Here is a 26029-nt window from a genome sequence, read left to right as displayed (position 1 = left end):
CACCTATCCTTCTCAAACTATTTTTAAAATTTCCAGAAAAGGGGTGAATGCAAAGCTCATTTTACAAGGCCAGCATTATCCTAATTCCAAAGCCAGATACACATTACAAAGAAAGAATGTTATAGGCCTCATTGATGAATATAGATGCAACAATCATCGACAAAATCTTAGCGAACCAAATTCAGTAATACATTGAAAAAAGGCATACTCTATAATCAAGTGGCATTTATTCTTGGGATGTGATGTTAGGACAATATAAATTTTTAATTAATGTATTATATCATATAAAAATGAAAGAGAAAAACCACATTATCATGTCAGCAAATGCAGAAAAATTTGCCAAAATTCAATAGCCATTTATTAAATAAACTATCAGCAAAGTGGAACTAGATGGAACATACCTCAACATAATAAAGCCCATGTATGAATACCCACAGCTAATATGATACTCAATGAGAAAAAACAAAAGGAACAAAAAGTATTTACCTTAAAAACAGGAATAAGACAAGAATATTTTACTTTATCATTCTCATTCAACATAGTGCTAGATGTTCTAACCACAGTAACCAGATGAAAAGAAGAAATAAAAGGCATCCAAGTTGGAAAGGAAGAAATAAACTGTCATTATTTGCAGATGACCAGATATGTATGTAGAGAATCTTAAAGATTTCACCAAAAAAAAAAAACTATTAGTACTGATCAATGAATTTAGTAAATTAGCAGGGTACAAAATAAATATCCAGAAATTGTATTTTATATACCAATAATGAACCATCAGACAGGGAAACAAAGAAAATAATCTCATTTTCAATTTCATCAAAAAGTAAAATACCTAAAAATAAATTCAAGCAAGGTTGTAAAAGACCATACACAGAATATTATGATGCTGAATAAAGTACTTGAAAAAGATACAAATAACTGGAAGCTTATACAGTGCTCATGGGTTGGAAGATGTCACATCATTAAATGTCCATAATACCCAAATTTATCTATAGATTCAACTCCATGTATATCAAAATACCAACAGCACATTTCACAGAACTAGTGCTAATATTTCAAAAGTTTATATGAAACCACAAAAGACCCTGAATAGCCATGGCAATCTTGAGAAAGAAGAACAAAGTTGGAGAAATCATGCTATCTGATATTAAACTATACTACAAGGATATATAATCAAAACAGCATGACACCAGCATAAAAACAGACATGTAGATTAATGGACTAGGGAGTCCAGAAAATGAACCCATGTCTATATTGTCAATTAATATTAGGCAAAAGAGGCAAGAACATACCATGGGGCAAAGACAGCCTACTCAATAAATGGTGTTGAGAAAACTGGATAGATACTTGCAAAAAAAAAAAATGAAAGTAGACCACCTACTTATACCATATACAAGAATAAATTCAAAATACATTAAGAACTTTAATGTAAGACTCATACCCATAAAATTTCTAGAAAAAAAAACATAGTTGTAAAATCTCAGACATTTCTTCTAGTCATATTTTTTTCTGATGTGAATTGTCAGGCAAGGGAAACAAAAGAAAAAATAAACAAATGGGACTACATCAAAGTAAAATGCTTTTGCACAGCAAGGGAAATTACCAACAAAATAAAAAGATAACTTACTAACAAAGGTAAGGGGTTACTATTCAAAATTTATAAAGAACTCAAAAAACTCAACACTAAAAAATCCCAAACAACTCAATTAAAAAATTAACAAAGGACATAAATAGACACTAACCAACGAAGACATAGAGACAAACAATAGACAGATGAAAAGATGCTCAATGTCACTAATCATCAGAGAGATGCAAATTAAAACCACAATAAGATATTACTTTACACCTGCCAGAATGCCCACCATTAATAAATCAACAAAGAACAAGTGTTGGTGAAATATGGAGAAAATGGGAACCCTCATGCACTGTTTATGGGAATGCAGATTGGTGCAGCTACTGTGGAGAACAGTATAGAATTATCTCAAAAAATAAAAATGGAACTGCTTTCTGACCCAGCAATTCCACTTCTGGAAATGTGTATATATCCTAAGGATCATTAAACATGAACAAATACATTCATGCATATGTTCATTGCATCATTATTCACAATTGCCAAACTATGGAAGCAACCTAAATGTCCAATAGATGAATGGATTAAAATAAAGTGGTTGTGCATTTACACAATGAAATACTATTTAGCAGTAAAAAAAAAAACCCACAAAGAAATCTTACCCCTTGTGACTGCATGTATGGGCCTAGAGGGTATTATGCTAAGTGACATAAATCAGTCAGGGAAAGACAAATAGCATATTATTTCCCTTACAATCTAAAGAACAACATCGAGTGGAACTTAACACAGCAAACAAGCAAGCAAAATATAACCAGAGACAATGAAATAAAGAACTGACAGTAACCAGAGGGTAGGGAGATAACAGGAGAAAGAAGGGAAAGGGTTGTCAAGGAGAATGTATAAAGGACCCATGGATGAAGCCAAGGGGGGGGGGAGGATTGAGGATGGGAAGTAGGGCTGGGTGGGTGGGGGAAATTGGTGGTGGGAAAAAGGAAACAGCTGTACTTGAACAACAATGAAAAAGTAACACTATATTAGGAAAAAAAGCTTCAGTATTGTATTTTGTTGTTAACGAGCTACTAAAATTGTGCCCCCCCCCACCAAAAAGAAAAAGAACAGCACAAACAAACAAAACAGAAACAGGTTCACAGATACTTGTGGTTGCCAGACAGGATGCAGTTTGGTGAACTGTATCAAAAAGATGAAGGGGTTGAGATGTCTATATTAGTAAAAACAAAATACTCATGGAATGTAATATACAGCATAGGAAATGTCGTCAAAAATATTATATTAATGATGTATGGTGGCAGGTAGGTACTTGAAATATCAAGGGGAACACTATGTAAAGTATATGATTGTTTAACCACTATGCTGTATAACTGAAACTAATACAAGATAATATTGAATGTCCGGTGTAATAGAAAAATAAAATTGTATATATAAAATAATAAATATTAACAGCATCTCACATGGGGGGACTCCACCCCTGCTGCTGTGGATGAAAATAAGTCTACCAAGATATGATGTGCTTGAGGAGGAAAGGTGACCAATCTCTCAGAGGATAAGGGTCTCAAACACCTCCTTCACTGTGTCTTTATTGAGTTCAGCCCACACAGAGATACATAGTAAGCACATACTATGTGCATAGTATGCACATAGTAAAGCTCATCAATCAATGTCCAAAAAACTACATTTGTGAAAAGCTGACATTATCTACAGATAATAATTGAAGAAACACAGGGATTATCTCTAGTCAGGGTTAGTAAGATATGCTAACAACAGAAGGTTGTTGAGGCACGTATCATGAAGGCATGTATCCCTGTGCTTTGAACTCATACCAACAGGTATGAGTTGGCCTAGTTCATACCAACAGGGCTATCAAGCAAGCCTCAAAGGAAACAATGTACATTCTTTCTCAGGCCAGATTTGCCCATGGGAGCTGTTCATTCCAGTACAAGTCTGCAGCTGCCTCTGGCATTGTTTTCAGGCTGAGTCAGGCAGCGGGAGCAAAGCAGCCAAGAGATCAGGAGACTTCTTACATATAGAATAAGAACTCAGGCTATGACAAAGCCAAAGGGTGATGGGTCTTTCTGCCCCTTCTCTATAGCCCCATAAATCCTTCCCTGATGGTCCCTTCATGACTGTGCCTGTCTTAGGTTGTTCCTCACTTGATGAATCTTACCTGTCATTGGCTAACCAGTCATCCACCCAGGCCAAACAGGAGGAAGTGTGGGAGGCAGGCGCAGCACTCCTGCTAGGAGGATAGGTTCTGTCTTAGTGCCTTATGGCCCCAAGGCCTTTTCACTCAGCCCTAGCCATGGGACTCTTTTGTCCATTAATGAGGCTACAGTTCCTGAAACCAGGCAGGATGGCTCTCAACAGTCTCAGAGAAATTTGGCATACCTTTAAGTGAACCAACATATAGGTTATGGAAATGGCAGGAGGAGAGGAGAAAGAGAACAAACCAGAAAAGGTATTCTAAGAAATAATAGTTGAAACTTCCCAAATTTGCTGAAAATATTAATCTACATATCCAATAAGCTAAACAAGCTCCATATAGGATATACTGAAAGAGATCCATACCCAGACACATCATAATAAAAATTCTGACAAAGAGAAAATCTTGGAAACAGGAGAGACAAATAATTTGCCATATACAATGGTGCCACAATAAATTAAGAACTGACTTCTGATTATAAACAATTGAGGCCAGGGAGCAGTGGAATAATATATAAAAAGGGCTGAAAATAAAAAATGCCAATTCAGAATGTTTCCTCTCTCAGAAATGAAAATTAAATAACACATTTCCAGATAAACAAAACATGAGTAAATTTATTGCCAGCAGACCTGAAGCAAGAAATTCTTCATCCTGAAAGCAAATAAGCTCATATAGACATTTGAATACACATACAAAAAAACAAAGAGCATCAGTAAAGATAATTATGTAATTATAAAAGACAGCATGAATGAATAGTAATTTTTCTCTTAACTAATTTTTTAAAAAAATTGTATAAAAATATATAACCATCATGTTGATCCTGCAACATCTAGAAAAGTAATGTATTTGAAAATAACAGCACTAAGAAGGTGGAGGGGAACAATCCTGTTATAAAGTAAGGAAATGGTGATAGGTGGGAAATATATCCACAGGAACAAGAGAACTAAAAATGATAAAAGGCAAATTAAAACTTCTACAAATGATACATGCTCTCATTTTCTCAACTTCTCTAATACACATAAAATTCTATAAGTAATAATCATAAAAATCTATTGTTGGAATTGTGACATATACAGATGTAGTATGAACAATAGCATAAAATGAAAGGGTGAACAAAGCTATATAAGAGTTATGACTCTATAGCTCTCTTAAATTACACTATAAAGTTGAAATAGCCAAATAGTTCATTCAGTTTTTTCTATAAGATGGTTTTAACAGTGCTTAGTTGTCTTTAACTCCACTCAAAATAATTTTGTTAGAGTGTATTGTGACAGCTGTCATATCAGTGTGCATTTAAAAAAAACATGAAAATTGGTGTATTTTTGTGTAGACATTTAATATTGAAGATGGACGAAAATAAGCAACATTTTTGACATATTATTCTTTATTATTTCAAGAAAGGTAAAAATGCAACAGAAATGCAAAAAAAAAAAAAGATTTGTGCAGTGTTTGAAGAAGGTGGTATGGCTGAGTAGTATTTCATTTTATATATGTACCACATCTTTAAGCATCCATTGAAGGACATGAGTGATTTCTTTGTGTTGGCTATTGTAAATAATGCCATAATAACCATATATATCTATCTTTATGAATAAGCGTTTTCAAAAATTGTAGGTAAATAACCAGAGGAAAGATTGCTAGGTCATATGATAGCTCTGTTCTTAATTTTTGAGGAACTTCCATATTGATTTTTCAGTGACTGCACCAATTTACATTCCCATAAGCAGTGTACAAGGGTTCCCTTTCCTTCCCATCTTCTCCAAAATTTGTTTCTTCCATTTGAATAGACATTTCTTTTTTTTATTGTTGTTACAGTTGTCCCACCTTTCCCCCCATTGCTCACCACTGCCCCATCCCTCCTCACTCCCACAGTCAATCACCACCCATTGTGCATGTCCATGAGTCTTCTATTTGTGTTCTTTTGCTTGCCCCTTCTCATTATTTCCCCCATTATCTCCCCCCCATTCCCCTTCTGGTCACTGTCAGTTTGTTCTCTATTTCTGTATCTCTGGTTCTATTTTGCTCACTTCTTTGTTTTCCTGATTAGGTTCCACTTATAGGTGAGATCATATGGTACTTGTCTTTCACTGCCTGGCTTATTTCACTTAGCATAATGTTCTCCAGTTCCATCCATGCTGTCATGAAGGGTAAGAGCTCCTTCTCTCTTTCTGCTGCATGGCATTTCATAGTATAATTGTACTATAGTTTTTGTGATGCACTCATTTACTGATGGGCACTCAGGTTGCTTCCAGCACTTAGCTATTGTAAATTGTGCTGCTATGAACAGTGGGGTGTATAGGTTCTTTTGGATTGGTGTTTCAGGATTCTTAGGGAATAGTCCTAGCAGTGGGATGGCTAGATTGAAAGGCAGTTCCATTTTTAGTTTTCTGAGGAAATTCCATGCTGTTTTCCACAGTGGCTGCAACAGTTTGCATTCCCACCAACAGTGCACTAGGTTTCCCCTTTATCCACAACCTCTCCAACACTTGTTGTTTGTTGCTTTGTTTATGATGGCCATTCTGACTGGTATGAAATGGTATCTCATTGTGGTTTTAATTTGCATCTCTGATGGCTAGTGATGTGGAGCATCCTTTCATATGTCTGGGCCCTCTATAGGTTCTTCTTGAAGAGGTATCTATTCAGGTCTTTTGCCCATTTTTTAATGGCATTGCTTGTCTTCCTGCAGTGGAGTCATGTGAGTTTTTAATATATTTTGCAGATCAAACCCTTGTTGGAGATATTATTGGCAAATATGTTTTACCATGCTGTTGCTTCCTTTTCCATTTTATTGATGTTTTCTTTAGCCATGCAGAAGCTTTTTATTTTGATGTAGTCCCATTTGTTTATTCTTTCCTTTATATCCCTTGCCCTAGAGAGTGTATCAGTGAAAATATTGCTGTGTGGGATACATGAAATTCTTCTGCCTATGTTTTCCTCTAGGACTTTTATGGTGTAGCAATTTATATTTAAGTCTTTAATCCATCTTGAGTTTATTTCAGTGTATGGTGTAAGTCAGTGGTCTGGTCTCATTTTTTTTTTTTTGCCTGTAGCTGTCCAGATCTCTCAACACCATTTACTTAAGATGCTATTTTTACTCTATTTTATGTTCCTCCCTGCTTTGGAAAATACTGACTGACTGTATTGGCATGGGTTTATTTCTGGGCTTTTTATTCTGTAATTTCCTTTTAAAAAAAAAATATCTGAGGAAAAATCACCACATGCAATTTTTAAAAACTGAGGAAAAATTGACATATAATGTTCAAGTATACATCATATACCCATAATGTTTCAAGTATACAATATAATAATTTGTATTATGCTTCAAAGTTATACAAAGTGATAATTCTTTTCCTTGTGATGAGAACTTCTAAGACTTACTCTTTTGACATTTTTCAGATATACAATACAATATTATTGATAATAGTTGCCATGCTGTACATTATATCTCCATGACTTATTGTATATCTTTAAGTTTATACTTCTTGAACAGCTTCACCCATTTTTTCCCACTCTCCTTTTGCCTGACAACCCCCAATCTGTTCTATATCTACTTTGTTTTGTTATGTTTGTTCACTCATGATGTAATTTTAGATTCCTCATATAAGTGAAATTATATAGTATTTGTCTTTGTCTTATTCCACTTAGTATAATGCCCTTGGGGTCCATCCATGTGGTCACAAATGGCAAGGTTTTATTCTTTTTATGGTTGAATAGTTCCACTGTACACATATACCACAGTTTCTTTATCCATTCATAAAGAAACTTTGGTTGTTTTATTTTTAATCATTTTTTATTGTTATTCTATTACAGTTGTCCCAATTTTTCCCTCTTTGCCCTTCTCTTCCCATCTCACCCCCCACTCCTGAAAGTGACAAGAGGGGAGGAAGGAAGGAGATAATGGTGGGATTAAGGGAAAGGGACTAGTCAAACAACATGTATGAACGACCTACAGACATGGACAACAGTGTGGGTATTTGTTGTTTCTTTCTTCTTGATAGCCATTCTCATGAGTGTGAGGTGGTGAGATATTGCTAATTCTAATGAGCAATCTGTAGTTATATTTTGAAGTCGAGGTGCTAATGAAAAGTTTGTTGTCTCCTTGTGAAAACTCAGCTTCTGTTATGTCTTCTCCTTGATCCTAGGTCTCTATGCTGCTACCAGTGGAAAGGCCTATGTGAATGGATATGACATCTCAAAGCAGATGGCCCAGATTAGGAAAAGCTTGGGTTTGTGTCCCCAGCAGGACTTGTTGTTTAATTACTTGACAGTATCAGAACACCTTTATTTCTACTGTGTGGTAAGCCAAAGATATGTTCCTTTTCCCCACACCCTATTCATGTACTTAATATAGATTACCCACTATCAATATCCTTATTCCTAGAAAGCTCAAAATTTATTTCTGATAAATTCTCCTTTAACCCTAAAGAGAGGCAAAGGAAAGAAGACACTGTGTAGATGATGTAAGAAAAAAGCTGTTGTTAAATATTTCTAAGATAAAGTTGGAAAAGCCATCTAAACTCTGGCTCCTTTTTCCAGATGAAAGGAATCCCTCGAAAGATGTACCCTGTGGAAATTGACCATATGCTGTCTGCTTTTAACCTGCTAGAAAAGCAAAATGCATTTTCAGAGTCACTGAGTGGAGGAATGAAGCGCAAACTCTCCGTCATTATAGCACTTATAGGGGGCTCCAAGGTAAAAGTAAAATAAAAGATAAAAATGTGCCCGCTATGAAGTTGGTCTAAAAAACAAACAAGCAAATGAAACATAACCAAAGACATAGAAATAAAGAACAAGCTAACAGTAATCAGAGGGGAGAGGGATAATGGGGAAAATAGGAGAAGGGACATTTATAAAGGATGCATGGACAAAGCCAAAGAGGGGTAGGACTGAGGGTGGAAGGTGGGAATGGGTGGGGCAGAGGCAGTAGTGAGGGGAAAATGGAGACAACTGTACTTGAGCAACAATAAATGAAATCAACTGACACAAACCCAAGAGCTGATATGTACCTAATACTCTGAAAGGACCCTCCCAAATCCCAAATGGGTTCACATTATCAACCTTGTGGTTATAAAATGGTCATAGGTTTAGAATCAGTCCAGAATTCCTAATTTACTTTTAGTCTAAACACATTATCTTAGCTCAGTTGGACAAGTGACTGAAATTGCAAAAACAGAGTAAGCCCCATGACTGGCAAGACACTAGTGACACTAATACATGTTTAACCATGGTCATAGAATTGTTCTTCTGTTCTTTAGGTGGTGATACTTGATGAGCCCACAGCTGGTATGGACCCATCATCAAGGAGGGCCACCTGGGATCTCCTTCAGCAGTATAAACAGGATCGCACCATCTTACTTACCACCCACTACATGGACGAAGCTGACATCCTGGGTGACCGCATAGCCATCATGGTGAAGGGATCCTTGCGATGCTGTGGCTCTTCACTTTTCCTCAGAAAAATATATGGTCTCTCTCCCTAAAATTATTCTTTGGAGATGAATGTCTTATTATATTCTAACATAATTTTCATGGATATTGATATCTTAATATATTTAACATAATTTTTGCTCTTTTTCTATTTACCAAAAACTTCAGTGAATTCCTATTCTATTAACTGCCTTAACTATGAGCCTTTTTTTCCTTTATTGTTATTCAAGTACAGTTGTCTCCATTTTCACCGACCATGCCCCCCCACACACACACCTCCCACACTCAATCCTAGCCTCTTTGGCTTTGTCCATATATCCTTTACACATGTTCCTTGATGACCCTTCCCCCATTTTTTCCCCCGTTGTTTGTTATTTCAATGTCTCTGGTTATATTTTGATTGCTTGTTTATTTTGTTGATTAGGCTCCACTTATAGGTGAGATCATATGGTATTTGTCTTTCACAGCCTGGCTTATTTCATTTCATAATGATCTTCACTTCCATCCATGCCACTGCAAAGGGTAGGAGTTCCTCCTTCCTTTCTGCAGCATAGTATTCCATTGTGTAAATGCAGCACAGTTTTTTTGTAAACTCATTTACTGCATTCAATTATTATAAATTGTGCTGCTATGAACATTGGGGTGCATAGGTTCTTTTGAATTAGTGTTTCAGGATTCTCAGGGTATAATCCAACCAGTGGATTTGCCAGGTCAAAAGGTAGTTCCACTTTTAGGTATTTTGAGGAAATTCCATACTGTTTTCCACAGTGGCTGCACCAGTCTGCATTCCCACCAGCAATGTGCTAGGGTTCCCATTTCTCCACAGCCTCAGCAACACTTGTTGTTTGTTAATTTGTTTATGATAGCTACTCCAACTGGTGTGAAGTGGTATCTCACTGTGGTTTTAATTTGCATCTCTCTTATGGCTAGTGATGCTGAGCATCCTTTCATATGTCTCTGGGCCCTCTGTATGTCCTCTTTGAAGAAGTGTCTGTTCAGGTCCTTTGCCCATTTTTTAATAGGATTGTTGGTCTTCCTGCAGTGGAGTCATGTGAGTTCTTCATATATGTTGATCAAACCCTTCTCTGATATATGATTGGCAAATATTTTCTCCCACATTGTGGGTTCCCTTTTCATATTGTTAATAGTTTCTTTAATTGTGCAGAAGCCTTTTAACTTGATGTAGTCCCATTTGTTTATTTTTTCCTTTATTTCCCTTGCTCTGTGGGATATATTGGCAAAAATATTTCCATGTGAGATATCTGAAACTTTACTGCCTATGTTTCCCTCTAGAATTTTTATGGTATTGTAACTTATATTTAAATCTTTAATCCATTTTGAACTTATTCTGGTGTATGGTGTAAAATAGTCTAGTGGTTAGTCTAGACCAAACTATGGTCTAGTTTCATTTTTTGGCATATATCAGTGTGGTTCTCCCAATACCATTTATTGAAGAGACTGTCTTCATTCCATTGTATGCTCCTGCCTATTTTGTCAATTATTAACTGGCCATAAAGATGTGGGTTTATTTCTATGCTCTCTATTCAATTGTATTGATATATATGTTTTGTTTACAGTGGCCTTGTAGTATAGTTTGATATCAGATACTATGATCCCTTCAACTTTCTTCTTCTTTCTCAAGATTGCTGAGGCTATTTGGGGCCTTTTATGGTTCCATATAAATTTTTGGAACATTGTTCTAGATCTATGAAATACACCATGGATACCTTGATAGGAAATGCATTGTATCTATAGATTGCTTTGAGGAGTATGTACATTTTAATGATGTTAATTCTCCCAATCCATGAGCACTGTGTATGTTTCCATTTATTTGTATCTTCCTGAATTCTTTCTTCAGTGTTCTAAAGTATTCTTAGTATTGGTCTTTTACCTCCTTGCTTAAATTTAATCCTAAGTACTCTTTTTCTTTGTTACAATAGTAAATGGGATTGTTTTCTTAATTTCTCTTTCTTATAGTTTATTACTTGTATATAAAAATGCCATCAATTTCTGAATATTGACTTTGTAAACTGCTACTTTGCTGAATTTATTTATTAGGTCAAGTCTTTTGGGGATTTGTTTATTTATTTTGGCAGAGCCTATAGGGTTTTCTATTTACAATATCATGTTGTCTGTGAATAATGACAGTTTTACTTCCTTCTTTACAGTTTGGCTGCCATTTATTTCTTCTTCTTGTTTGATTACTGTGGCTAGGACTTCCAATACAATGTTGAATAAGAGTGGTGAAAGCTGATACCTCTTCCCTTCGCTGTTGGCTCCCTGTCTTGTTCCTGACAGGGAAATGTTTTCAGTTTTTACTCATTGAGTATGGCTATTGCTTATAAAAGTTTATGATCTATTTCAAGTCTATTTTTCTAAATGGTGTTAGGAAGTGTTGATGCTGATTTTTTTTTCATCTGAGTATCCAGAATCATTTGTGAAAAACACACTCCTTTTTCTGTTGAGTTGGCACCTATGATGAAAATCAACTGACTATTTATATATAGGTCTACTTTTGGATTTTCTATTGTTTCACTGATTGAGGTCTGTCTTTTTACAAATACCACAGTCATGAATACTGTAACTTTATAGTAAATATTGAAAACAGGTGATATCTATACACTAACTTTTTCTATTTTTCAAAATTAATTTACCTGTTTTAGGCATTTCCCTAATGATTAGTATGTGAGCATCTTTTCATGTACCTCTTGACCATTTATTTGTGTGTCTTCTCTGAGAAATGTCTTATTCAAATCAGTTTTTGTTTTTTATTGTTGTCCAATTACAGTTATTCCCCATTTTCCCCCATTACTCTCCCCTGCCCTACCCATCTCACACCTCCCACATCCAATCCTCCCCCCACCCCGTTGTCTTACTCAAATCTTTAACATATTTTAAAATCAAGATAGTTGTTTGTTTTTGCTATTAACTTTACTACTGAGTTGAGGATCCTTATATAATTTGTAAAGTAATCCTTCACCTAATACAGAAATACTTTCTCCCATTCCCTAGGCTGCCTTTCCATTTTATTGATTGTTTCCTTTGTGGTGCAGAATGTTTTGGGGTTAATGTAGCCTCCACTTGTCTACTTTTGCTGTTGCCTGTGTTTTTGGTGACATTTCAAAAAAGGTATTATCAAGACTAATGTGAAGAAGACTTTTTAAGTATGGTTTATTGATTATGCTATTACAGTTGTCCCAATTTTTTTCTGTCCTTTATCTCCCCTCCACCCTGTATTCCTCAAACCTCCAGCATTCCCCCCTTAGTTCATGTCCATGGATTGTACATATAAGTTCTTTGATTTCTTTCTTTCCCATACCATTCTTAACCTCTTCCTGCCTATTTTGTGACTACCAATTATGCTTCTTATTCCCTGTACCTTCCCCATTTTTCCCCTCTGCATCTCCACTGACCCCCCCCCCATGTGATCTCCATTTCTTTGATTCTGTTCCTATTCTAGTTGTTTGCTTAGTTTTTGTTTTCATTGTTTTTTAGGTACAGTTGTTGATAGTTGTGAGTTTGTTGTTATTTTACTGTTTATAGTTTTTGGTCTTCTATTTCTTAGATAAGTCCCTTTCATATAATAAGGACTTGGTAATGATGAGCTCCTTTAACTTGACCTTATCTGGGAAGCATTTTATCTGCCCTTCCACCGTAAGTGATAGCTTTGCTGGATAGAACAATCTTGGATGTAGGTACTTGCTTTTCATGACTTTGAATACTTCTTTCCAGCCCCTTCTTGTCTTTAAAGTTTCTTTTGAGAAATCAGATAATAGCCTTATAAGAACTCCTTTGCATGTAATGTTCTCCTGTCCTCTTCCTGCTTTTAAGATTTTCTCTTTATCTTTAATCTTGGGTAATGTAATTATGGTTTGTCTTGATGGGTGCTTCCTTGGATCCAACTTTTTTTGGAGACTTTGAGTTTCCTGGACTTGCATGTCTCATTCCTTTGCCGGATTGGGGAAGTTCTCCTTCATTATTTTTTCAAATAAGTTTTTGATATCTTCCTCTTCATCTTCTCCTTCTGGCACCCCTGTGATTCAGATGTTTAAAGTTGTCCCAGAGGTTTCTAAGCCTCTTCCCATTTTTTTTATTCTAGTTTGGTTGAATGTTTATTTCTTCGTTTAGTCCAAATAGTTGATTTGAGTCCCAGTTTCCCTCCTTTGACTGTTGGTTCCCTACACATTTTCCTTTATTTCATTTTTCATAGCTTTCACTTCTTACTCTGTTTTGCAACCATACTCAGCCATTTCTGTGAGCATCCTGATTACCAGTATTTTGAACTCTGCATCTGATAGGTTGGCTATCTCTTGATCATATATTTCTATTTTTGGAGTTGTGATCTGGTCTTTCATTTGGGCCATATTTTTTAGTCTCAGTGCACCTTTTATGTAGTATGGGGTGGAGCCTTAGGTATTTTCCAGGGTGGGGCATACCATGTTGCTTTGTTGTGGTGCTGTATGTGAGCGAGAGGTCCAAGAGGGAGCAATGCCTCTTGCTCAGTTCTGGGCTGACTTTCAGTCGCTTCTCCCACTATCCACAAGCAAATTGGGCTCTTCTGGTGCTAATTCTGGGGTGGGTACATTTGTGTACATTCTAGGATCCTGTGAGTCTCTCTTCTGTGAGGCTGGGAATTTCTCCCACTTCAGCAAACCCCACAGATTTTATAGTCAGAGGTTTTGAGGCTTTATTCCCTCCCATGCTGGAACCCTGGTTTGCATGATCTGTTTCACTCCCCAGTTGTTCCTCCCAATTTATCTGCATGCAAATGTGCAACCATCAATTCTTCCAGCCACTGCCTTGCTGCAAGTCCTCTCTACCCCAGCTGCCCATCTGCAGGAGTCTGGATGAATATTTCTTTTTTAACGACTTGATTCTTGGACTTCCGTACAGTTCAATTTTCTGGCAGTTCTGTGTTTGTTTGTTTGTTTTTGTGTTGTCCTTCTTTTGGTTGTATGAGGAGGCAAAATATATCTATCTACTTACACCTCCATCTTGGCTGGAAGTCAGCTATTTGTTTATTTGATACCATTCCATGCTGTTTTAATTATAATTGCTTTATAATATGTTTGAAATCAGAAAGTGTGATGCTCCCAGCTTTGTTCTTTCTTAAGATTTTTTTCTTATTTAAGATAATTTTCTTTCTATTTCTATAATAAATTAATTCCATTGGGATTTGATAGCATTAACTCTGTAGATCACCTAAGATACTATAGACATTTTAACAATATTAATTCTTCCAATTCATAAATACAGGATGTTTTACCATTTGTTTGTGTCTTCTTTTATTGCTGTTGTTCAGTTACAGTTGTCCTACATTTTCCCCTGTTGCTCTCCCTTGCCCTGACTTTTATCAATACTTATTTAGTTTTTGGTGTAAAAATCATTCACCTCCTTAGTTAAAGCTTAATCCTAAGTATTTTATTCTTCCAAGTGCTTCTGTTAGTGAGATTTTTTTCTTAATTTCATTTTGGATAGTACATTGTTAATGTGTGGAAATGCAACTTAGTTTTCTATGTTGATTTTATAACCTATCTCTTGCTGAATTTGTTTATTAGTACTAATAAGTTTTGCATTTGTGTGTGTGTGTTTGTGTGTGTGTGTGTGTGTGTGTGGTCTTTAGGGTTGCTTACAGATTGCATCATGTCATCTGTAAACAGAGATAATTTCCTCTTCCCTTGTGATTTGGATACCTTTTTTTTTCTTGCTTAATTATTCTATTAGAACTTCCAAGGCTATATTTAATAGAAATGTGAGAGTGGTTATCGTTTTCTTATTCCTGATCTTAGAAGAAAAGCTTTTAGTTTTTCACCATCAAGCATGATATTAGAAGTGAGCTTGTCTCATATATTATTTATCATGTTCAATTATTTGCTTCAATACCATATTTGTTGAGAGTTTTTATCATGAAAGTGTATTAAATTTTGTCAAGTGTTTTTTCTGCACCTATTGAAATGATCATGTAATTTTTTCTTTTATATTATACATGTGTTCCTTTTGTTGATTTGTACATGCTGAACCATGTTTGTATATCAGGAATAAATCCTGCTGGATCATGGTATTTTTCTTTTAATATGTTGTTGAATTCAGTTTGCTAGTATTTTGTTTAACATGTTTACATCTATGTGTATGGATTGTTGGCCTTTAGTTTTCTTTTCTTCTGTCTTTTTCTGGTTTTGGTATCAGGGTAAGTTTGGCCTCATAAAATGAGTACGAATGTATACTGTACTCTTCAAACTTTTTTTGAATTATGAAGAATTGTCATTAACTTTCTTTTAAAGGTTTGGTAAAATTCCTCATGGAAGTTACCTCTTCCTAGGATTTTCTTTATTGGGAGATTTTTTATTATTGATTTATTCACCTTACAAGTGGTAGATATGTTTAGACTTTAATGCTTCATACTTTAATCTTGGTAAATTGTATGTTTCTAGGAATTTACCTGTTTTTTTAGATCACTCAATTTGTTGGCATTTACTTTTTCATTGTGCTCTCTGGTGATCCGTCTTACTTCTATGACATTAGTTGTAATGTCTCATCATTTCTGACTTATATTTTATCGTTTTGCTTAGTTAGTCTAGCTAAATGTTTGTTTATGTTTCTAAACAGCCAATTCTTAGTTTTGTAATTTTTTCTATTGTCTTTATGCTATTTCATTTATTTCTGTTACATTCTTTACCACTTCCTTCCTCTGATACTTTACTATTAGTTTGTTCCTTTTCCAGTACTTCAAGGTGTAAACTTAGGTTTTTCATTAGAGGGCTCTCTTCATTTTTAATGTAGGTATTTATCATCAAAAACTTTTCTTTTACTATTGCTTTTGCAGCATCCCATAAATTTTGTTATGTTGTGTTTTTATTTAAACCTGGCTCAGGATATTTTCTAATTTGATATCTTCTTTGACCCACTGGTTCTTCAAAATGTGTTGTTTAATTTTGAATCTTTCTATTTTTCTTCTACTATTGGTTTCTAGTTTATTTCATTATGGCCAGAAAAGATACCTGGTATAATTTCAACCTTCTTAAATTTGTTAAAAATTGTTTTGTGATATAACATGTGATCAATCCTGGGGAATGTTCTATGCACACTTGAGAAAAAATATATATATTATGTGTCTGTTTGTTGGAATAATCTGTATATTTTTATTAGGTTCATTTGGTGTATAGTGTTGTTCAAGTCCACTGTTTCTTTGTTGATTTCCTGTCCAGTTAATCAGTCCATTATTGAAAGTAGTATTTTGAACTTTCTTACTATTATTGTATTTCTGGCTATTTCATACTTCAGTTTTACCAATGTTTGCTTTATATATTTAGGCTTCTGATGTTGGGTATATATCTTTTTAGGATTCTTATCTCTTTATTTTGAATTGATCATTTTGTCATTATCAGTGTTTTGTTTTTCTCTTGTGACTATATATATTTTTTTCTTTATGTCTATTTTACCCAAAGTAAGTATAGTTACCCCTGTTCTTTTTTGGTTATATTTTCATAGAATACTTTTTGCACCCCTTTGTATTCAGCCTGTGTATGTCTTTAAATCTAAAGTGAGTTTCTTATAGAGAGTATATAGTGGGATCCTGCTTTTTATCGATTCAGGCACTAAATGTATTTTGTATGGAGAGTTAAATTTGTGTACATTTATGAGTAAAATAATTTTTGATAGGGAAGAATTTACTATTATTATGTATTTTGTTAATTTTTGTCTGTCTACTAGTTATTGTTTTTCTCATATTTCTCTTTCTGTCTTCATTTCCTTTATATTATTTTTAGTATTGATGTGCTTTGATTTCTTTTTTGTATAACTTCTATAGATATTTTCTTTGTGGTTACCTTGGAGCTTACATAAAATATCTTATAGTTATAACAGTCTATTATAATCTGATAACAATTTAAGCTTCATTGCCTATAAAAACTACACTCTGTACCTCCCCTCCATATTTTAGTCATTAATGTTACAACTTATATATTTATTTGTATTGTGTAAGTCATTTTATCTATGTTAACTTTTAGTAATAATATAACATTTAGTTATAGTCATTTTTAATACTTTTGCCTCTTCACTATTACAGTAGAATTAACAGTAATTCACCCACCAACATTACAACATTTTGTCTATACTTTCACCATTACCTGTGAGTTTTATACTCTCACATGCTTTCATATTACTGTCTAGCATGCATTCTTTTCAACCTGAAGAAAGAAAATCCCATTACCATTTCTTATGAGGTAGGTCTAGTGGCAATGAACTCTGTCAACTTTTATGTTTTAGAAAAGTCTGTATCTTTATTCTAGAAGGGCAGTTTTCCAGGTATAGTATTATTGATTGGAACTGTTTTATTTAAGCATTTTGAATATATCACCTAACTTTCAAAGGTTCTGCTGAAGAATATGCTGACAGTCTAATGGCTTTCTTTTTATTGTCCTTTTTATTGCATATTATTGTTTATGCGATTACAGTTGTCCTCACTCTTCCCCCTTTGCCTACCTCCACCCAGCTCTACCACTCAGGCAATCCATATATCATTGTTCATGAGATTTCCTTTTATAACTTTAAATAATTTCTTATTTTTAAATTATAATGACATAATATTATATTGGTTTCAAGGTGTTACACCCTAGTGATTAGACATTGTATAACTTAAGAGAATATCTTTGTGTGTGACAACTTGCTTTTCTCTTGAGACTTTTAAAATTCTTACTTTTCTTTTGACTTTTGACTGTTTGATTGTAATTGGCCTCATTGTGAATTCCTTTGAATTCATCTTGAATAAATCTTCTAGACTTCCTGAATCTGGATGTTCATTCCTAGGTTGGGACATTTTTAGCCATTATTTCTTTGAATAAACTCTCTCTCTCTCTCTCTCTCTCTCTCTCTCTCTCTCTTCCCCTCCCTCCCTCCCTCCCTCCCTCTCTCTCTTCCCATCTCTCTTCCTTATGGAACTACTACAATGTGTATATTGCTCTACTTGATGGTATCTTATCAGTCTTATAGGCCTTATTTACTCTTCTTTATTTTTTTCTTTCTGCTCTTCTGAATGAATAATTTCCCATGACTTGACATAGCAGTCACTCATTCATTCATTTGCTTTACCTAGTCAGCTTTGAACCCTTCTAGTGAATTTTTGTAACTAATTTATTTATTTTAATTATTTTATTATTGTTCAATTACAGTTGTCTGCATTTACCCCCCACCACCCCCCCCCGAAGCCATCCCCACTTCCCACCCTTGCTTCCACCCCCTCCCACCTTGTTTTTGTCCATGTGTCCTTTATAGTTATTCCTGAAAGCCCTTCCTGCTTCCCCGCCATTTTCCCCTCCCACCTCCCCTCTGGTTACTGTCAGATTGTTCTTAATTTCAATGTCTCTGGTTATATTTTGCCTGTTTTTTTGTTTTGTTGATTAGGTTCCAGTTAAATGTGAAATCATATGGTATTTGTCCCTCACCACCTGGCTTATTTCATCTAGTGAATTTTTTAATTCAATAAATTGTATTCTTTTAGCGCTATGATTTTTCAATGCTAAAGTTTATTTTTTGTTGTTGAAATTCTCAATATCACTTGCATTGTTATCTTAACTTTGGTGAGCATCTTTATGATGGTTATTTTGAATTCTCTATTAGGTAAGTCATACACCTCCATTTCATAGAGTTAGATTGTGGAGATATATTGTTTCTTTGTTTTAAAAATCTCTATTCTACTTCTATTAATTTTTTCATTCTATTTAAGGTTATATTTTTTTATTCTTTGCATGCCTTGTAATTTTTTTACTGACTTTATAAATAAAATAACAGTAGAGAATAAAATATTTGATATTTATTCTCAGAAAAAATATGCTCTGGTATGTTGGGCCACTATTATAGTAAACAACTAAATCAGTATGATCTATATTTGAGAAAATATTGGTGTGTGTTAGAGCTTTATTTAGATTCTATTCATCACTTTCTTCAAGCGTTTTAAGAATGGGATTGCTCTGACTGGTGTGGCTCAGTGGGTTCGGTCATACCACAGTTTATATGTTGTCATACCACAAACTAAAAGGTCAATAGATGTTTTTCTAGCACATTGATGTTTCTCTCCCTCTCTCCTTCCCTTCCCCTCTCTTTAAAAACAAATAAACAAAATCTTCTTTAAAAAAATGGAATCAAGATTTTGCTCTTAGCAGAGGTTGGGATCTGTGCATGAATGAGCTTATAGAAATGTCTTTAAGCTACAGTCTAGTTTCCAGATTTTTTTTATCTCACACACTCTCTTTGTTGCCCATTCCTGCACTTTTTACTTCTCTCTCCCAAACTTTTGAAGGGCCACTGCAGAGAAGCATTAATGAAGTATCCCAGAGCTATTTTTCTCAATTTTTTTCTCATGCCCTGAGCTATCAGAATGCCAGGTATTGTTTTCTACAAATCCTGGAGTGCTGTGGAGGGATTTTTCACTACCCCCTACACATCCAGCTTCTGGAAGGCTAGTGGACTGCACCTAGTGAAGGTGCAGAGTACTCTGGAATGATTTCTCAGATCTCTGGAGGACACGATCTTTAGCTGATTTATTTACTGCTTTGAGTATAATAGGCACCCAATAAATGTGTGTTTAATGAATATAAATCTTATTCTCTCAGATTTCAGGGTATATAGGACAAGAGGGTCAGATAACAGATTTTCCTCTCTATCTTCTATCGGTCTCTAAAAAAATTAATGAAATTACAAAAGAAGTATTTATTAGGCACCTGTAATCAGATGAATTGTGGAATGTTCTATCTTCTTGCTTACCCAAATCATGAAAAACCAAGTGGAATCTCATAAGAATAGAGAAATATAAAATTGTTTTGTTTTTCTAAATGGATTTTCTCAGGTGTGGGATACCACATAGTCATGGTGAAGGAGCCTCACTGTAATGTTGAAGAAATCTCCAAGTTGATACATTATCATACACCATCAGCAAATTTGGAGAAGAATGTTAGAAATGAATTATCTTTTATTCTACCCAAAGAGCATGCACACAGGTATGGATTAAGAGAGTACTAAAAGTTGATGTTTAGATAACAGGAAATTGTTGCTTTTTCTGGTTTCTTCAGGCTTAGCAAGTAGAGTTCATGAAAAAAAAAAACAAACAAACTCCAGTCCTAGCTGCCTCTTGGACTGAAGAGAGGTATGACACCTCACCATTATAGTGTCCTGGTTTTAATTGGTGATAATGAATGGTATGTTGTAGGTAGAATAAAAATTGTGTGTTGAGTAGAGTGAATAGAAATATTAAGAAAATGAAAAATATGCCTGTAGTGCTGGCTCTTAAAGCCAAGGTGACAAAAACTCGGAGGAAATAAAGAATTTTACTGCACTATAGTTAGCCAAGTTATTCATCAGAAGGAAGTCGCAAAAAAAAAAACTAACTTTAGCTTTCATATGGAAACGAAGAGTACTCATCAGTGACTTTCAGAGTATGGTATTTTGATCTTCTTGTCATATACGAGTAAATACTTGCTTTGATATTCCCTAGAGTTAAACAAGTTGTCATAACCAAGAAGAATATGAAAAAAATTTAATGTCTCCTTTTCTAATAAAAAGAGGAATGTATCAAAAAGATAAAAACAGAAAAAGAGTTGCATTATTTGAACTTGTTATTTAGCAGTCTGGAAGTTATTGAGAAGCAGCAGCTTAGAACCATATGGTCAGGCAGCTTAGCAGAAGCAAGACCCTCATCATGAGCAGGAACAAAGGTATAAAGTATCATTGAGAATTAGGAATAAAATTCTAGACATGTATCCTTAAAGAAGTATGAATCAGGTGGGAGCTTTGGCCCATTTTGATAGCTGTGGTCCATGTGAAGCTGCTGAATCTCTCTGGAGACACAAGTAAAGCACTTGCTTAAACTTGTCCTCATCCATATGAATACAAATGACATTCTCAAAAGTAAAAAAGGAAATTCAGAAGCAGGTGATGTTTTATAACATACTTTTTAATTTATCATATCTTCACATTCCATCAGATCTTCACATTTGGAAGATGATGTTAATCATATCTCCTTACCAATCATTTGGACTTGGAGGACAAAAAAAAAAAAGAAAGAAAGAAAGAAAAGAAAAAGGAAGATGATCTTAGAGGTGAACAACTAATTGTAGATTGTTGTTCCAAAAATCCAGATTTGGAATGATAGACTCACTAGAAATAAAATGAAACATTAAATTAGGGAAGAATGTCTTTTCTCTAAGAGGGAAAGTTTTAAACTAATGAAGAGAAAATTATAAGAAAAAAAAATACCTATGGATTGAGTTATCTCAGAGTATAGTACAAAAAGAATGAAACAATTGCTTAATTCTCAGTGATTTTCAATCCAGCTAAAATTGTGACAGCTGATGGTAATTGAACTCTTGCCTTTTGCAAGACATTGACCTAACATGCATTTATTTACCTGAATAAATAATAAAGAAGAGAAAAAGAAATAATCTTAATTGCATGTACCTATATTCTAATTTATTGAATGTATCTTACAAGGGAGGTGATTTTGACACTTTAAAACCATGCTGTAACTTGCTGTAAAACTTTGCTGAAACTTACTTAAGTTGGAATGAAAGTTAACTTTAGAATATGGCAATGGAATGATATGCAGCATTCCAAAGGAATAGAAATATAAGTGAAGTATCAGAATAGTGCTGCATTTTAAGCCCTGGCTGGCGTAGCTCAGTGGATTGAGCGCGGACTGGGAACCAAAGTGTCCCAGGTTCGATTCCCAGCCAGGGTACATTCCTGGGTTGCAGGCCATAAACCCCAGCAACCGCACATTGATGTTTCTCTCTCTCTCTCTCCCTCTCTCTCTCTCCCCCCCTTCCCTCTCTAAAAAATAAATAAATAAAATCTTTAAAAAAAAAAGAATAGTGCTGCATTTTGAGGAATATTTGGATCCTTAAAGTTAATGAATTAGAGTTTGTAAATGTGCAGAAAAACACAGTGGAGGACAATAGGAAGATAAATAAACATGTTAAAAACATTCTGTGAAACTGGAAGTTAAAAGGAGGAAATGAGTAGTATATTTTTAATACAAGGGTTAAACAAGATAACATAGTAAAGTGAGTAGTTCTCTTAGACTTGTAACTTGCTTTATTTACCCCAAAGCAGGTCTCATACAGGTCCCTGACTTTTCTTTACAACTGTAACACATCCTAAGATGGAGGAAATAAGAAACAAATTGCTACTCTAAATCTAATTTTGATAATCAAGAACATGCTTGGCCTCAGAGGGGAAAATGTCAGAGAACTTGGGGGAAATTTGCCACATCATGGTGAAGTTCATACCTAGAGAAAAGGAAGGATTTGGTATATTTAAACACAGGCCAAAATTGGAAGATATATAAACAAGCAAGACTAGCTAGCAAAACCTCTTGAAAGAAAAAGTCATTTAAGATTATTTGGAAGATTCAAAAATGCAATTCTGACCACAGATACCAAAGATTAAAAAAGTGGAATAATACCTAGTATTCAACGAGCAATAATATAAAAGACGTTGGTAAAGAATATTATCAGGAAGTTTAAAATGCACTGTGCATTTTTCTTAGAGTTTGGGGTATCATGACCAAAGTTGACTCCAGAGCAGAAAAACTGGAAAAATGTATGAGGATTGCAAGAATCTCTTTGGTAAAGCAAAAGGAGGAGAGGTAGTATGTGAGATAAAGTTAAGCAGATTATCCAGGAAAAAAATGGAAGGGAAATTAAATCTGTGATAGATTCAGATAAAATCCAGATGTAAGTTTGCTTTGGTAGGGCCTCTTTTGAAGTGACCTGATACCTTCATCTACTCTAGCCTCAACTTGTCTTAAAGGCATCAGATTTTGGAGTTGGGATCTGGCAATAAGAAAAAGTATAAAATTTCTTCACTAAAAATATGAAAGACAAGAAGCTTCAGTATTATCAAGGAAGCAAAATACTTCAACTTATTTGATTCTGTCTTTTTAATCAAAGAGAATGATCTTTTAATTCAAATACAAGAATAAATAAGAAGGGAGAGACTTTCAGATGCCTCTCACAGATTAAATAAATTCAGGTCTCCAAGCTAGGACAACATGCTTATGAGACCCTCAAATCACTTCACAGTGACTATAGATGAATAAATGTTAAGCAAAATAACATTGCAACAATAACAGGAGAAATTAAAAGTACTTATTTTACCTTTTTACAAATGATATAATGACTTTTAAGGTTAGATTAAATCATAGTAATGGGGAAGCAGGCTAGATTCAAATGCAAGCCCATTCATCTCCAAAGTCTATGTTCTTCCATCTACACCATGATGTTAGAAAACTGAAGATGTGCTAATCTAATCTAATGTTAAACTTCACAAATTGATACCAATGATCTCAAGGTTGATTCTTGAGAAAATAAAAAATAAATAAAAAGAAAGAAAACTAGAATGAAAATTTAGAAGTGAAATCACTGAATCAGGTAGCATCTCACCTTAGTCTTGGACAGAATTTCCTCCAGAAGTTCTATGTAATTATAAGTTATCCTGAATAAATATCAATCTTCTTTCATAAGGATGAAAGAAAATACTATTAAACTATAGGAAGGATATAGAATTTTGAAATAAAAGGCTTATAGGAAATGCCTACTGTCAAAATTAATGTACTGCAAGAATAGAAAGTTTTGTAGACTCTGCTTTCTAGTCTGAATGCAATTAAAAGGACACTGTAAGTCTATTAAAGAAGGCTCTGTGATGAAGGAGAGCAACATAAAATGAAATAAAATTCCTAATGACTAATAAAAGTCTGACCAATAATTTTGGAAGAAAAGAGAACTAATGAAAAGAAAGACTATGTCAAGAATTATTTTCAGAACTCTAAGCAAATTTCAAAGAATAAAAAAAGACCAATAGATTACCACTGCACACTCATGAGAATGGCTAAAATTGAAAAGACATGTAAACATGACAATTGAATCTCACTGATAAGAGAAATACAAAATGGTAAAAAAGGTTTGGAAAATGACCATTTCTATTAAGCATTTTATGTACTTATCATATGACCCAGCAATAGTGTATACCTAAAGAACACATGTTTACCAAAAGACATATAAAAGAATGTTTATGTTTGTAAGCACTTTATTCATAACAGCTCCAAACCAAAAACAGCTAAAATATTCATCAGCAGGAAAAAGAATGAATATTAAAATGAATGAATATTACTCAGCAATAGGAAGGAATGAACTAGTGGTATATAAAGCATAAATGAATGTCACAGACATTGTATTTAGCAAAACAACACAGACCATAGGATTCCATTAACATGAAGTTCAAGAAAAGTTCAAAGTAATCTTTGGTTATGGAATTCAAAAATTAATAAATGTAATGAATAGGAATCACATCAAATGTTAACAGGGGTAGTCTCTGTGTGGTCACATTTCTTCTTTGCTTTTTGAAATTGTCTGTATTTTCCTCAAAGAATAATATATACATATATATTCTACATATTTATATTTATTAAATATATATTATATATCATACATTATATCTATGATATACTGTATATAATGTATAATAAAACATGATTAGAAAAATACTTATACTCAAGTTTATCAAATTTTTTCCTTTTATAATTTTTTCATTCTCCATAATCCAAACACTATATATAATATAGTATAATATTATGTTATATGTTATACATTGTATATTATATAATATGTTATATATTGTACATATTTTATATATTATTGAATTTTTCATTTTATATTTTTTATATTCCCTAAATATCAATATCACATACTATTATTTATTGCATATTACATAACATATAATAGCAAATATAGTGTATTATATAGAATGTTATGTATGTTATATATTATGTAACGTATCATATATTATATGTGGCATTATATATTATATATTTTCTACATTCTATATATCATATTATATATTTTATATGTTGTATGTGTTGTATTGTATTTTCTATAATAATTTTATAATGATTATATAATTATATTATATTGTATTTAATTATATTATATGATTCTATGATTCTATGATTCTATGATTCTATGATTATATTACTGGTGGTTATATTATTAGAATATACTACATATTATTATATTATATTGCATATTAATAATTATACGATTGTATGATTATATATGGGCATATTATGTTATAATATAATTATATCATATGTTATACATGATATTACATTTTTTACATTTTGTGCATCATGTATTATATGTTATATTAAATATTATTATATATTCTATATTATAGGTAAAATGTATAATATATAATGTGTGACATATTATAATATATTTATATGATATCTTATACTATGATATAACACAATATTATATAGCATTAAATGTATTGTATATTACGTATTGATATCTAAGATATATTAATATCACATGTATTTATAGATTAATATCACTATTTTAACATGCATTAATAAATGTGTTTATTAATATATATTATTAGAGTGTAAAATATTTTCTTATACACAGTATATAAATATTAACATGGTACTTGGAAAATATAAATGTATACATTAAAATATTATATAATATATAACAATATAATGTAATATAACATAATAATATATTAAATTTATTAATGTACCATGTTACATTATATATTATTATGTACAATATTATGTAATAATATGATATATAAATTTATATCTGTTAAGTACTATCTTAATTATATATTTTTATACTGTATATAATAAAATACTATATATCTTAGTAATATGTATTGATAGGTATATTTATTAATATATATTAAAACATAATACATAGATAAATAAAATATATAAATGAATATATGTATTAATATGTATTAAACATATAACAAATGTATACATA

The 26029-nt window shown here is 33.3% G+C and overlaps 1 protein-coding gene across 1 annotated transcript in view; it reads left to right on the top strand.

Moving 5' to 3' along the window:
• The window catches only part of LOC114506931 (ATP-binding cassette sub-family A member 3-like), a 309809-nt gene that overhangs the window by 144473 nt on the left and 139307 nt on the right, over window positions 1-26029 (top strand). Inside the window, exons 12-15 of the mRNA XM_028524874.2 lie at window positions 7931-8085; window positions 8325-8480; window positions 9044-9254; window positions 20056-20206. Coding sequence (XP_028380675.1) covers window positions 7931-8085; window positions 8325-8480; window positions 9044-9254; window positions 20056-20206 — 673 coding nt within the window. The remainder of the gene's footprint in view (window positions 1-7930; window positions 8086-8324; window positions 8481-9043; window positions 9255-20055; window positions 20207-26029) is intronic.

Source organism: Phyllostomus discolor, chromosome 3 (genome assembly GCF_004126475.2).
Source record: "Phyllostomus discolor isolate MPI-MPIP mPhyDis1 chromosome 3, mPhyDis1.pri.v3, whole genome shotgun sequence".
Taxonomy (NCBI): Eukaryota; Metazoa; Chordata; class Mammalia; order Chiroptera; family Phyllostomidae; genus Phyllostomus; species Phyllostomus discolor.
Note: the sequence above shows the minus strand (reverse complement) of the source record. Positions and strands in the feature narration are given on the sequence as shown.